Source organism: Hydractinia symbiolongicarpus, chromosome 15, assembly GCF_029227915.1.
Source record: "Hydractinia symbiolongicarpus strain clone_291-10 chromosome 15, HSymV2.1, whole genome shotgun sequence".
In the NCBI taxonomy this organism is placed as follows: Eukaryota; Metazoa; Cnidaria; class Hydrozoa; order Anthoathecata; family Hydractiniidae; genus Hydractinia; species Hydractinia symbiolongicarpus.
The window spans coordinates 2381150-2396968 of record NC_079889.1 but is presented as its reverse complement, the minus strand read 5'-3'; the positions used below and the strand labels follow the sequence as shown (position 1 = coordinate 2396968).

Sequence of the window (15819 nt, the reverse complement as noted above, 5' to 3'; positions counted from 1 at the left end):
ATCTCTATTTAATCACTAACAACATCATGATTGCAACCTCGTCCCCAGTAACTCTCTTCAGCAGCTACCACTACTATAAGAGCAAACCCGTCGTGAGGAATCTTGTCTAACTACATACCGTAAGTGCAACCTTGCCCCGGAAACCTAGTTTCTGTTTTAATACAGGAGAGCAAACTTGTTTTTAAACGTTTGATTTTCATAAAACGAGTTCCATTTTTCCGAGCACGTATTTGTCGCTTTGCGTTCTGCTTTCTTTGCATTTGCGCTCTGCGATCATTTCTTGTCTTTTTTTGCCGGTTGCCGAGAAATGCTTTATAAACAAAATTGAAATTAAGAAAGTTTATTTTGACTTATCTTTATATAATTTTTATGCGGTTAGGTTTGTACCCCATCGACTCTACTCAAGCTTATGTTAAGTGATTTTGACCCAGACGAATTTTTTCGGTAACCCAAAAAAAACATTTGGGATCGGGTTGCTGCCTAACTTCATGAAAACTAGAACGATATGTTCTTAGATGAAAAGACGTCAATAAAACGTAATATTTGCTATGGAAACGATGACATCATTTAAGCTGACGTTATTTAAACAGAAGTTTTTTTTGCCTCATAAAGTTTGATTTTTTATTTGACGTCAATTACAACCTCTTCAACACAAAGTGAAAGAACGCGTGTCTTATCAAAAAAAAAGATGTGACAACAAAAAAGTTGTATTTGTTACCATGTTTAAACATGCGTGACAATGATTTAAAGTTTATTTTTTTGTTTTTTATTTTAATACTTTTTGCGAGGAGTTGTCATACTTGGGGCGGGACAGAATGTAGAGCACATCTTTATGATCAACATCACGGTGGAATTAATTGGGGATGGCGTGTTGATTGTGAACACATGGGAATGACCTCTGTTCCGACATTTGCACAAGACATCAAATATATTCGAACGCTGTAAGTATCATTTTGACTTTCCTTCTATCTTCTTTTGTGTGTGTGTGTGTTTTTATTTCTTCTTACCCCCGGAGTTGTTTATATAAAAAGCCACGGTGAAGAAAGAGATCCCAGCCCCCATCCCCCAACGGTAGCACTAAAAGTTATTTTATTCATATAGTAGACAAAAATTTGATTTCAACGGGATCCCATTCAGTTGCACTCTATACACTTCTCAATTAATTTATTCCGGTCAACTATTCTTTATATGCAAAAATGGAATTAAACCAACCCGTGTCATGTCTCCATTCTAGGGTGGTAAATTGTGTCTTTTGTTGTTTTTAGAAACCTGTCACACAATCGAATATCAAGTTTGGGTGGAAACACGTTTACCAGTTTGTCGTCTCTTACTTACGTGTAAGTACTTGCTTGCTCACCCAGTCAATCACTTATTCGCTCGCTCACCCACTTACTCACTCGCCCGCTTGCTTGCCTGACCACTCACTTACCCACTGTAATTCACTCGCCTGACCGCTCGCCCGCCCGCCTGCCCACCCTCCCTCCCAACCACCTAATTCCTTACTCACCCACTTACCCACTCACTTGTAAACAACACATTTCGTTATTTAGAGATCTCCATCACACGCAACTTCAAATAATCAATGCTGATACATTCAAAAATTTGCCTCGTTTGAGACACTTGTAAGATTGAAATACGTTTAATTGATTTTTATTTGTTTGTTTGTTTGTTTGTTTGTTTTAAGCAAGAAACAGGAAAAGTCCTTCGCTTGCTGCCTTTGCGCTTAAAACGAATTTAGACTTTCCTTATTAAAAAGACAACTATGTTATCCGGAATCTATAAGAAAATTTCCGTTTTGACATTTTAATTTTTCTTGCAAAGAGTAACGAACGGAAAAAATTTAAAATAACCAAAGCATGATTAGTAGGGTAGCCAATGAAATTAAAGTATTTTACCGTATAGTTTTGAAAATTCAGCTTTGATATGATTTTTATATCCTTATCTTGGACAACCTCGTCACCAGGGCTCTATCAGCGTGATATACGCGTTTCTTCTTTCTTTCAGAGACCTCCACGATAACAAAGAGTTAACGACTATAGCGAAGAATTCATTTGCTTACTTGCCAAATATACAAGTGATGTAAGTTTATATTGATTCCAGAGTTGTAGCTTTTTTAAGAATACACTTTATCGCTCATATAAAAAACACAGTGGACTCTGGGATTGAGGATCTTACTTTGTCTGATTTTGTACTAAGTTTTCTGTATCTAGACATATCCTTAAAATAGAGTCTGATATCCAGGGGCGTAGTCAATAAAGATAACCCATACAAATAAAAAATAAAACTATTTTTTCGTTGGTTGTTTCATATTTCTTTTTTTGGTATATTAGACAACTTCATGACAGTGGGTTGACATTTGTACCGGAAGATATTGTAAATACTCGCCACCATTCCTTAAAAGTACTGTAAGTATGCGGAGTACGCTGCTATCACTTTCTACATCTTCATCTTTGACAACCTCGTCATGAGGGCTCTTACATACCTATGATAGTCTGATGCCTCCCTACAGCTAATTTTTTTGGTAGAATCCTCTAAGCATTTCTGCGTTATTTCTATTTACATTGCACAAACTCGTCCCCAGGGACTTTTGCCTTTTTGACAACGAGACCGGCGCCGTCAAGTAAACGTTAGCGGCTTTGACACAAGCAAGAAACCATGGGGGCTGGGACCACTCGCCATTTCTATTCAAGATGCTCATCCAATCAAATTACGTATGTTAGTCTGGACCGTATGTCAGTCTGGACAAGGTTATTACGGAGATGTACCGCCAGAATATCATAGAAGTAAAAGAGCCCTGGGGTGAGGTTTTATCTTTTAGTATTTTCTTTTAATGCGTTGTTTGATTTTACTAGGTCTCTTGGTAACAACATGTTCCCATGTGACTGCTCTATCGGTTGGCTGTGGAAAGATTACAAAGATATTTATAATATCTTGCCACGAAATTTGTCTGGTTTCCATCACACAGCTAATACGTTTAAAGATCACGTGGGGTATATACAGGACAAGTTTCCACCGCTGACATGCTACGATCCTGTGAACCAACAAAAACATACTTTTGATGATGTCGATTTGTCATTCTGCAAAGATGGTTACACAGGTGATATAACCTCTAGCGTATTTTCAAAATATAGTTGTTAATCCATGGAAAAATCCACGAGTTCACCCGTCCTTTTTATACCATATTCCTTGCGTCTCTCTCTTGCGGCACTAATTTTCCGTGACAGACGGACGTATACGGATAATATAATATAGACTAGCCGTTAACCCGTGGAAAAATCCACGGGGTCGCCCGTCTTTTATATTGCATATTTCGTGTTTCCGTAGCACGATGCTTTTTTTTGCGCGCAAATAGACAAACGGATACAGCTATTATTAAAGAGACTAGTCGTGACCATGGATAAATCCACAGGTTTACCCGTCCTTTAAATTTACCCGTCGCAACAAAGTGGATAAAAATATATCGCATTTGATATTCGTGTTTTCGTAAAACGTCTTTCTAACTAAGCGGGGGGTCCTCGCAGAGACAGACAGACGGAATACGGTTATTATTAAAGAGATGCAAACCTTAGAATTTGCCAAAATAATAAGAACAAAATAGGAACAGCTTTAGCCTCAAATCAATGTTTTCGAAACTAAGAATGATACGAGTCAGATTTTGCCATTGTGTCTTAAAAATAAGCCAAGATAGAATTTATGTGGTCGTTTCTTTTTTTCTGGCTCAATTGTTCAAAAACACAATAATACTTAGTAACAAAAATATCCGTTTTACCAAAGAAAACAATTCAACCTTAATTTCTAAAAATAAAAAAATGCCGTCATAGTGGGGAAGATTAAAACGAAGTCGTCTCTGTTTACTCTAGGAAAATGGGTTTCGCCATGGACGAGTTGGATTGACTGTTCGTGTGACACCAAAACAAGATATCGCCACCGGGAATGCAAAAATGGTGAAGGCGTGTGCCCTGGACCAAACAAGATGTATGAAGTTTGCAGCCCTACCTCATGTTCTAGTATGTTTTCGTTTTTTACTGTATCCAACAATCATTTTTGTTCGAGGATCAAGAAATACAAAGATAAGATTAATAAAATAAAATGTTAATAGCTTTGAGAGATTTTTATGTTCATTATGCTCTGTAATGTCAACTTTATGCTTCAATTGTTATCTTTTAGCGTGAAATGTTTTTTGTCATTTATGTTATACATTGTCACTACTATTCATGTTCATCATATATCAAGTAAACACTTAATTAAGTTCGTTTATCAGTCATCAATTGACTTCCAGTATTGGCTTTTTACGCAATGAAAGTGCATGTAAAAAATTAATTTCGAACGTTTGTAAGCAGTTACAAATCATCTGCTTAACCGAGGTTTAAAGAGAGTAAAACTATAATGATTATCCGCAGTAGCTCATAGCGCCATGCTTTTTTAGACGCGGGAGATTGGGGCGAATGGTCTGCATGGAGTTTAGAGTGTTCTGCTGAATGCAATGGAGGTATCGTCAATCGCACACGACCGTGTATTAGAGCTGAGAAGGTTATAACACAAGAATTGTGCGAGGGAGCAGAAGAAAAGGGTACAGAGACGAAAAGCTGTAATTATCATCCGTGCGGTAGGTAATTAAATATGCTTTCAATATTGTCTGGCACCTTCGTCCCGTGGGATTTTTGCCTTGTTAATATGAAAGAAATCAGCGGCAAATATTTTTCGCCGTCATCTTTTATATCAAGAATGCAAAACCCTGAGAAGGAGACTGATCATTTGGCTTATTTTAAAACTTTCGACACCTCTAGCAACCTTGCTTGATTACTGCGCCTAGCCAAATTATTTGAATTTTTAAAGTCACACCTTCATTTCCAATGAATATTTCACGTGAAAATTGTGCTAAAAAATCAGTGTTTTACCTTTTTATCAACATTAATCCTACTGTTTATACATCTTTGTTATACTTACAGTGTATGGAATTTGGTCAGAATGGTCGTCATGGTTACGATGCTCCAGCAAATGCAGAAATGGTGTTACCTCTAGAATACGAACATGCTTGACATCTGCTCCAAGCAAAGGGGGAGTCCGATGCATTGGACACAACCGTGAACGGAGAAATTGTACAGTTACTTGCTCCGAACACTTTAAAAGTAAGCTGTAGATCTTAAAGTAAAAAAAAAAGAATTGTATTATCGACATGTACATGATTTTCATGGCGTATTCTATGTTTTAGAGACACTCATTGATCCCTTCGCAGAGCACAAAGAGCAATACAACAATATTATAAGAACTGCTCGTACATGGTCACAAGTATTGTGGACTTGTATACTAATCCAACTTTTTCTCATGATAATAGCAGTGGGTTCTATATGTTTGCTGTACAGGAATGAAATGAGGTAAGCGGAGTTCTAATTACTACCACTTAATTTAATTCGCTGCTCCAAGATGAAAATATGAGCACTTAAAACGAAACAATAGAATATCCTCGTGTTAGGATCTCTTCCTATATAAACATATCTACCAACTGAACGAGAAGTCTGTTTAAAGTAAGCCAATCTGTTTTTTTAACTTCCTCCCCTTGTTTGCCTAAGTTGCTTCTTACGTACTTACAATCTTAAGCCCTCCCTTGTACAAAACATACAATGCCATGCGATTGATAATAATTACCCTAACCAAGAAATACGAAGCCAGTTCTTGCAACATGAAACAAAATCAAAAAGCTTATAATTTCTGGACAACTTTGCGTAAGAAAAGAAAGTGACAAAATAAATTTGTCTTTCATTCTCAGTCGTAACTCTAAGCTTTTTATTCTGCAAGTTTAAGTTAAAAACCAATTAAAAAGGGTTCAATTCTTTTGAAATTTTTTTCTACAGGACCAAAAATATTATGGACACTTGGGACGACATACCTGATATTATAATATCGTCCACATCCAATTCAACACCCCCAATAACAGATTCACCAGAGTCTGATAGTGTCAATCACCTAAATATCGAATATTGGATAGATATAGCGAATGAATGTTACATGACGCAAAAGGATGACAGGAACCAATATGGTATGGAGTCAGTGGAATATTCAACAGTTCAGTTAGAACATGATAAACCAGATTGCGTCGTGGATGTCCAGCCAGTGTATGAAGAAATACCTGAGGATGTTAGTTCCTATTGTGGTATAGGCGAGCAGGATAAAGGTTTAGAAATCGATCAGAATCAAGCGCATCTGCAAGAAGAATCTTTGGAAGACGAAGACACTTTAGAAAGTCCTCCATCAAATTCCCATGTAATAATTTTACCAAATATATTACAAGACGGAAAAATGTACAGCTACGAAGAACAAGAACAAGAAGATTGTATGAAAAGAGAGAGTCTACATCGGAATTCACAACACTTCCTTCAACAGTCGGAAAAACAGGAAAACCAATTCATTGTAGACAGTGATGCACATGCAATAACGGAGAAATGTTCCAGTGAACAGCTATTGGAAACAATGCTCCGAGATGACCATATACCCACAGATATTGAAAACAATCAGAAAATGATAAGAAAACAGCCGTCAATTGATTTTTTGAAAAGTAAGAAAGTAGATGGCCAGCAGAATCTTGGCGAAACCATTGGCTATGAGACGCACAGAACAGGAAAAAGTATGCATCATAGTCCGCAATACTCCCTGCAGCCACTGCGAACACCAGAAAGCCTCAACTATGTAGACAGTGATGAAAAGCATGGAGAAGGAGAACGCATGTACCGTAGTCCACAGCACTTCCAGCAGCCACCGCAAAAACAGGAAAGTACACCCATCCTGGACAGCGACAAACGTGCGATAACGGAGAAGGATTTAAATAAACACCCATCTAAATCGATGTTCCAAGATGACCATATGCGCATCAACACCGAAAACACAGAGAAAATGTCAAAAGATCGGCCAACAATCGGTACTTCTGCATGTGATAAAGTAAATTACCAACAAAATCTTGACGAAGACATTCGCTATGAAAAGCATGGAGAAGGAGAATCCATGTACCGTAGTCCACAGCACTTCCAACAGCCGCCGCAAAAACAGGAAAGTACACCCATCCTGGACAGCGGCAAACCTGTGATAACGAAGAAGGATTTAAATAAACACCCATTTAAATCGATGTTCCAAGATGACCATATGCGCATCAATACCGAAAACACAGAGAAAATGTCAAAAGATCGGCCAACAATCGATACCTCTGCAGGTGATAAAGTAAATTACGAACAAAATCTTGACAAAGACATTCGCTATGAAAAGCATGGAGAAGGAGAATCCATGTACCGTAGTCCACAACACTTCCAACAGTCGCCGCAAAAACAGGGAAGTACACCCATCTTGGACAGCGACAAGCGTGCCATAACGGAGAAGGATTTAAATAACCACCTATATAAGACGATGCTCCTTGGTAACCATATGCGCACAGATATGAAAAACACACAAAACCTGTCGAAAGATCAGCCAACAATCAATACTTCTGCAGTTGATATCGTAAATTACCAACAAAATCTTGGAGAACGTACTCATTATGAAAAGTATGGAGAAAATGAACGCGTGTACCATAGTCCAGAACACTTCCAGCAGCCACCACTTAAACAGGGAAGTACAACAATCGTGGATAGTGACGGACGTGCGATAACAGAAAAGGATTTGAATAAACACCCATTTAATGTGATGCTCCATGATGAAGATAAAGAATGGATACATGTTGTCAGTGAAAAATTGAAAGGTAAACTCGCGCAAAACGAAAGCACAGAGAGTTTCTTAGACCAATTGAGCAACACTGGAACGTTATTGGGAAGCAACCATAGTTCCGGACGTGCGATAACTGAGAAGGATTTAAATAAACACCTATCTAAGTCGATGCTCCGGGATGACCATATGCGCACAAATATTGAAAACACAGAGGCAATGATAAGAAAATGGCCGTCAATTGATTCTTCGAGGAGTGAGAAAGTAGATCGCCAACAAGATATTGGCGAATGTACTGACTCTGAAAAGCATGGAGAAGGAGAACGCATGTACCATAGTCCACCACACTTACAACAGCTGCCACAAAAACAGAAAAGTACAACCATCGTGGACAGTGATGCACGTGCAATAACTGAGAAGGATTTAAATAAACAGCCACTGAAGCCGATGCTCCAAGATAAAGATGAAGAATGGATGCATATCCCCAGTAAAAGATTTGAAGGTAAACTAGCACAAAACGAAAGCGCAGAGAGCTCCTTGGACCAATCGAGCAGCACTGAAACGTTGTTGGGAAGCAACCATAGTAATGACTTGCTGTACGCAGACGTAAAACATTTGAAAGTTCTTGTGATGGGAATATCTCCTGAAAAAAGGATTGGGTTGGTGCAGACAAATAGAGAAAAAATGAAATGCGACTGCCAATCAAAGAATACAGCATATATAAATGATGAAAAAGGAACAGATTTAAAACTGCTAGACAGGTATATACTAAAGAGAAATAACACGCAAGAAAACATAAGAGATCGGCAACCACATAACTTTTCTCTAACTGAAACAGGAGATGACCAACAAAAGTTCCATGGTAGATTTAGCTATGAAAGAAATCAAGAAAAAGAAGTCATGCACTGCCAGAGGTTTACGCAGTATCAAACGCCGCCACAAATAGACAGTAGTTTCACCATGAAGAACATTGGTAGATGTGTAACAAATGAGAAAAGTTTAACCAACAGATCTAATGCATCAGAGTTTAGAGAGGAACATAAATGTGCAGGTTTTGCCAAAAATCAAACTGTGATACAAAAACAGCATCCATATAATTCGTCTGTGAGTCACAAAGTGGAATGCCAAGAGATGAGTGGGGAAAACAAGCAACATCATTGTTCACAAAAAGTCCCAAAACTGCCACAAATAGGGGAAGATTTAGCAATCGTGGACAATGATGTGTGTGCCGCAACTAAGAAGGATTGTACCAACAGGCCTTGCAAAGCACAGTTCAGAGATGAGTATGTTTCTAACGATACTAAAAACACAGATAGATTTACACAGTTAACTGATTCTTCTATGAATCAAAGAGCAATTGACGAACAAAATTTCAGTAAAGTTAATACCATGGATAGATATAGAGAAAAAGAAAGCAAGGAGCATCAGAGTTCACAATACTTCCCGAAGCCACAACAAATAGAGGAAGACCCAACCATCGGCGACAATGATGTATGTGCAACAAATAAAAAAGATTTTACCACCAGGTCTTGCAACGCACAGTTCGTAGATAAGTATGTTTCTAACGATACTGAAAATACAGAGAGATATATACAAGGGCAGCCGTCAACTGGTTCTTCTATGAATCAGAGAGTAGATGGTCAACAAAGTATCGGTGGAAATAATACCTTGGAATTATATAAAGAAGTGGAAAGCACCCAGCATCAGAGTTCACAACGCTTCCCAAGGTCGCCACAAATAGAGGAAGATCCAACCATCGTGGACAATGATGTGTGTGCAACAACTGAAGGAGAATTTACCAACAGGTTTGATCAGACAAATTTCGGAGATGAGCATGTTTTTAAGGATTCTGGAAACTCACACAGAATCCTACAAGAACAAGCACCAACTGATTCTTCTGTAAACCAAAAAGTAGATAACCAACTAAATGTCATTGGAGATAATACCCTGAATATATATGGAGAAATGGAAGGTACACAGTATCAGAATCCACAAAGCGTCCCAAAGCCGCCACAAACAGAGGAAGATTCAACCATCGTGGACAATGATGCGTGTGCAACAACTGAAAGACATTGTAACAACAGGTCTTGCAAAACACTGTTTAGAGATAAGTATGTTTCTAACGATACTGAAAACACAGATGGATTTATACAAAAACAGCCATTAACTGATTCTTTGGTAAATCAAAGAGTAATTGACGAACAAAATTTTAGTAAAGTTAATACCATGGATAGATATAGAGAAAAAGAAAGCACGGAGCATCAGAGTTCACAATACTTCCCAAAGCCGCCACAAATAGAGGAAGACCCAACCATCGGGGACAATGATGTATGTGCAACAAATGAGAAAGATTTTACCACCGGGTCTTGCAACGCACAGTTCGTAGATGAGTATGTTTCTAACGATACTGAAAATACAGGGAAATGTATGCAAGGGGAGCCGTCAACTTGTTCTTCTATGAATCAGAGAGTAGATGATCAACAAAGTATCGGTGGAAATAATACCTTGGAATTATATGAAGAAGTGGAAAGCACCCAGCATCAGAGTTCACAACGCTTCCCAAGGTCGCCACAAATAGAGGAAGATCCAACTATCGGGGACAATGATGTATGTGCAACAAATAAAAAAGATTTTACCACCGGGTCTTGCAACGCACAGTTCGTAGATGAGTATGTTTCTAACGATACTGAAAATACAGAGAGATATATACAAGGGCAGCCGTCAACTGGTTCTTCTATGAATCAGAGAGTAGATGGTCAACAAAGTATCGGTGGAAATACTACCTTGGAATTATATGAAGAAGTGGAAAGCACCCAGCATCAGAGTTCACAACGCTTCCCAAGGTCGCCACAAATAGAGGAAGATACAACCATCGTGGACAATGGTGTGTGTGCAACAACTGAAGGAGAATTTACCAGCAGGTTTGATCAGACAAATTTCGGAGATGAGCATATTTTTAAGGATTCTGGAAACTCACACAGAATCCTACAAGAACAAGTACCAACTGATTCTTCTGTAAACCAAAAAGTAGATAACCAACTAAATATCATTGGAGATAATACCCTGAATATATATGGAGAAATGGAAAGTACACAGTATCAGAGTCCACAAAGCTTCCCAAAGCCGCCACAAACAGAGGAAGATTCAACCATCGTGGACAATGATGCGTGTGCAACAACTGAAAGAAATTGTAACAACAGGTCTTGCAAAACACTGTACAGAGATAAGTATGTTTCTAACGATACTGAAAACACAGATGGATTTATACAAAAACAGCAGTTAACTGATTCTCCGGTAAATCAAAGAGTAATTGACGAACAAAATTTCAGCAAAGTTAATGCCATGGATAAATATAGAGAAAAAGAAAGCAAGGAGCATCAGAGTTCACAATACTTCCCAAAGCCGCCACAAATAGAGGAAGACCCAACCATCGGGGACAATGATGTATGTGCAACAAATGAGAAAGATTTTACCACCGGGTCTTGCAACGTACAGTTCGTAGATGAGTATGTTTCTAAAGATACTGAAAATACAGGGAAATGTATGCAAGGGCAGCCACCAACTGGTTCTTCTATGAATCAGAGAGTAGATGGTCAACAAAGTATCGGTGGAAATAATACCTTGGAATTATATAAAGAAGTGGAAAGCACCCAGCATCAGAGTTCACAACGCTTCCCAAGGTCGCCACAAATAGAGGAAGATACAACCATCGTGGACAATGGTGTTTGTACGACAACTGAAAAATATCTATGTGAGGATGTATATAGGTATACCGAAAGCTCAGAGAGATTATTGCAAGAACAGCTGCCAGTTGATGCAGGTGAGAAAGTTGATTGCAAGCAAGATCTCCAGAAAAATAAGAACTTTGGAATTCACGAAAAAAGAGAATGCACTCAGCATCAAAGTTTACAATACGAAAAAATTGAAAACATACAGGACCAAAGCTCACAAGGTTTTTCAAAGGCACGACAAATAGAAGAAAGTTCAATCACCGTGGAGTATGGTGCATGCTGTATTTCTAATGATAATGAATTGCCTATTGATTCTGATTATGACAAACTTGATTTGTCTGCGTGCAATTCCAGTTGTCTAATCGATCAACTGATTGGTTCGTCAACAAATGCATGCATAGAAAAGTCAACCGATTCAAATCTGCTTGTTTCGGAAGCGCACATGAAAGGAAGCTGGAATTCGTTTCATGGAGAAGATGATCATGATGCACAAGCAAGCCTTGAAAGTATAAACAACCAGGACACGACCATTTTTACTAAGGAAAAGAAGAAGAAGAAAAAGCGATTTAAAATGCTGTCAAAAGCTGTGAAAGCTACACAACGCACTTTCCAACGAGTAAGAAAATCAGATAAGTCAAAAGATGAAAACATAAAGGAAAAAAATTCATCTTCAATCAGCATGCTTTCTTGTGTTCAAAGTTCAACCGAAATGGAAGATAAGGGGGATAAGATATATAGGAGAACATCAGAGGAAGCCTCGAGATTGTTTCCATCAGTTGGGTTGGAGAAAGAAGTTGATAGTGCACTCATAACTGGTCAGACAAATTCCAAAAGAGAAGAGGATTGCCTTATATCTCTTAAAGTGCTTCAAAACACGGTTTGTAAAAATAACTAGTATTATAGCTGCATTGACAACTGTCTGTAGACAACGATGAGATATTACTCCGTAAATTTGTTGAATGTGTTGTTTTATAATATAGATGAGAAATTTCTTTCGACGTGATGAGATATCACTTTGCTTTTCTTTGTTCAGGTAAAACAAGTAGTTCCATCTACTGCGCTGACCTCAGATAAACGTAAAAAACTTGCTGAATCCTCCTTGGTAAATACAACGACGGTTTATCAACCAATCACGTTTGCTCCACTACCAGCAAAATTGAGCACGGGGAAGAATCATGCAACAACAAAAGACGCGCAACTTTTTGTCGACAGTAACCATAGACACAAACACAGCGACGTTCGTCATCAAACGTCAGTCGGAAAAATCGGTTCATCTGCGTGCGATGTTATACAACATACACGTCAATCAAAGTCCGACAGTTCGTTTCTTTTCTGATCGTCGGCGAGAGCAAATTTCAAAAAATCAGAAATCCAGCAAAGATTTATTTTATTTTTGTATATTAAAAAAGCTAAAAAAAAATATTCTTTTCTTAACACTTCGTATTGATTTATTTGCTTCTGAATTGTATTTGTCCCATAACGTCAGCAAAAAACGTTCTAGCTACCGCTTCCTGCGCTACAAAGTATAGCTAAATAATTGATACACATGATTACATCATCGTCAGATCAGTCAGGGCTTCTCGTTGTGGGTGGTGGTAGGTAATATTTTTAAAAAAATTCATAAAAAAATTTATGCTTAGTCTACAGTCTATTGATTCTAGCCTCATTTTAGAGTGTCTAAAACTTTTGCTGAAATTTCTGGCCAGCTGGAAAAGATTCGAATCTAAGTAGTCTGAGTAATGTCACAAACTGTGTTGCATAATTTTTAAAACTTTCAAAATTGTTTTTCGTTCTGCTTCGTTTTTATCCAAACTGAAAGCAATTCAAATTTTCTTACAGACAGAAACAATTTCAATAACCTTTCCGACTATCTAGAGGTGCTAATTTTAAAACCATCCCCTTGACGAAGACCATGGGTTTCCTCGCGGTGACAATAAATTTAAACCTAACTTCCTGCAACGCTGCGGAAATAATTATAAGTTATATAAAAAAAATTAAAAAATTGCCGATCAACCAATCAAATTAAAGTAACTATTCACGTTCTAATCCGTTTTGTTTTGTTCTGTACCACCAAGCTTCAAAATACTGATCGACATTAAGAATCAGCGGTATTTTGTTTAAGGAAGACGTGTAACCTCTGGTTATACCGTTTATAAGCATCCGAGATTGACAAAAAGCCGTAATTGATGCTATTATAACATTGTCTAATATAATTAGGGAATAATACTCTCTATTGATGGAACTGAGTGTTAGTCGTAAAACAATTGAATGTCATAGGAGACCTTTATAAAATTAAAAAATTAATGACAGACATTTGTAAAGTGTTTATATAAAGATTTACGCTTCCTACGCTACACGAAAATTTAAGTTTTTAACAAGCGTCCTAATAACGTGGCTTGTTCAACTACAGAAATGAAGATACAATGAAAGTGACGTTGTCTAAATTATCCTTGATTAGTTTATTCTGTTATATTATATTATCTTTGTTGCTATTAATATACGTAAGAAAAAATGTGAGAGAAAAAGTTAAAGAGCTGAGACAATCTGAGTTAAAAAAATTGTCAAGAAGGAACGAAGATGGAGAAAAATATGATGTGAAAAAATTACTACAGAATAAAGTTGAAAATAAAGAAGTTGTTTTTACCACAAGCGAGAAAAAAATTAAAAGACCTTTTAAATCTATTCTTATATATTCGACATTGTTTGGGTTAGAGTATTGGCCCACTTTAAGTTTAAAAGAAATCAAAACATTTATGAATCGTTGTGACGTCAAAGAGTGCACAATAACTTACGATAAAGAAAAAATCAGTTCTGTCGACGCTGTACTGTTTCATGGTGTTGACGTAAAAAACAATAAACATTATGCACCGTCTATTTTACGGAACGTTTCAACGCAAAGACGACGGGATCAAAAATGGGTGTTTTTTATCCAGGAAAGTCCAGATAATTACAACGATTTTTCAGAATACGAAGGTTTATTTAATTGGCTTATGAGTTATAAATATACATCAGACATTCAAAACCCGTACGGTCATTTTAAACTTCTTGAACCATGGGATCCTATTCCTTCAAAGACAGTAAATTACGCACAAAACAAAGATAAAGTTGGCGTATGGTTCATTAGCAATTGTGGTCACCCGCGCGATAACTTCATGAAGGAACTGAAACGATACGTTGCCATCACAGTCGGGGGCAAATGCGCCATGAAAATATTTAACGAGGAAGAGAAGTGTGACTACGGATCAGATGATTGCATTAAGTTAATTAAAAGACATAAATTCATTTTTGCTTTCGAGAATTCCTTCTGCGATTATTACGTCAGTGAAAAGTACTGGAACAAAGGAATTGATTTTGGATTAGTCCCTGTTGTTATGGGAGCGCGTTATGATAACTATAATGTTATACCAGGCTCATATATTGACGCGTCAAAGTTTAAATCTATAGAACAGCTAGGGAGCTACTTAAATTATCTAGATCACAATGATACAGCTTACAATGAATATTTCTCTTGGAAAAGAAAGTATAAGCGGATAGGATATGAAAAAATGTGTGAACTTTGTAAAGCGTTGCACGAAAACAGATACGGTAGACGATATAAGGATATTTGGTCTTCAAAAGAAGACTGTGCACCGTTTGAATGGAAAAAAGAAATGATGAAACAAATGACAGAAATGTCGAAAAGAAAATCATAAATGCTGGTTTTACAATCGCTGACGTGATCATAAGATTGCATGAAGGGTTTACAATCGCAACATAATAAGATCTTTAAACGGACAAAGCAATGAATCGAGAAAAACTTTATGTATAATCAATTCAGCTTCCTAGAGTCCAGTGACAAAGCTTAATTTTGATGCAGCTTATATTGGTCTCGATAATATCCGTTTCAATATTTTTCGCGTGAAATTTCTCCATGAACAGTGAAGGCAGTGTTAGGGACAGAGTCACAGTGATGCAAGCTTACCAATGATCAAAATATATATTAACTAATCGTAGTTATCTCTTATGCGTTCCGTTCACTACTAAATTTTGTTCACAGGGGGATCATTAACATCCAAAACAAGATTATACAAATATCCAATTCAAATAATAAAACCCACAAATATGTGTATTACAATTATTTTATTTAAAAGAGAATTATTTTTAACAATAACTATTATAAAGATTCTCAACATGTGTTTGAAAAATGTGATTTGCAAATTTGAATTTGTAAGGTACGTAACGCTAATAAAGACACACAAACAAGCAATTAACTCAATCGATACATAACTGGAATACTATTATGAATAAGATTTTGACAATATGAAAATACTGAGACTGGAACTTTAAAAATAAGAAAGAAATTCTTTAGTTTGGCCCATCTAAATCAAATCCACAATAATTTTAACAAAACGTCTAATTCAAT

General features: G+C 37.1%; 2 protein-coding genes across 2 annotated transcripts; both read left to right on the top strand.

Moving 5' to 3' along the window:
* The first annotated feature begins 77 nt into the window (after positions 1-77).
* Positions 78-12839, top strand: LOC130629022 (uncharacterized). Its single transcript, XM_057442115.1, has 12 exons — positions 78-941; positions 1266-1337; positions 1551-1622; positions 2005-2079; positions 2331-2405; positions 2853-3097; positions 3861-4007; positions 4427-4606; positions 4950-5129; positions 5213-5375; positions 5853-12294; positions 12451-12839. Exons 1-12 carry the CDS (start codon positions 730-732, stop codon positions 12751-12753), a joined length of 8166 nt encoding a protein of 2721 aa, XP_057298098.1. The 5' UTR covers positions 78-729; the 3' UTR covers positions 12754-12839.
* Positions 12840-13728: 889 nt separating this feature from the next.
* On the top strand, positions 13729-15819 carry LOC130629025 (glycoprotein 3-alpha-L-fucosyltransferase A-like). The gene has a single exon (XM_057442119.1). The coding sequence runs from the start codon at positions 13841-13843 to the stop codon at positions 15107-15109; it is 1269 nt and encodes a 422-aa protein (XP_057298102.1). The 5' UTR covers positions 13729-13840; the 3' UTR covers positions 15110-15819.

Excerpts from the sequence above, each read along its gene's own strand:
- LOC130629022 (XM_057442115.1), top strand. The coding sequence starts at position 730 with ATGCGTGACAATGATTTAAAGTTTATTTTTTTGTTTTTTATTTTAATA. Across the intron at positions 942-1,265 it reads ATCAAATATATTCGAACGCT|AAACCTGTCACACAATCGAA; the intron begins GTAAGTATCATT and ends TGTTGTTTTTAG. Across the intron at positions 2,406-2,852 it reads CACCATTCCTTAAAAGTACT|GTCTCTTGGTAACAACATGT; the intron begins GTAAGTATGCGG and ends TGATTTTACTAG.
- LOC130629025 (XM_057442119.1), top strand. The coding sequence starts at position 13,841 with ATGAAAGTGACGTTGTCTAAATTATCCTTGATTAGTTTATTCTGTTAT.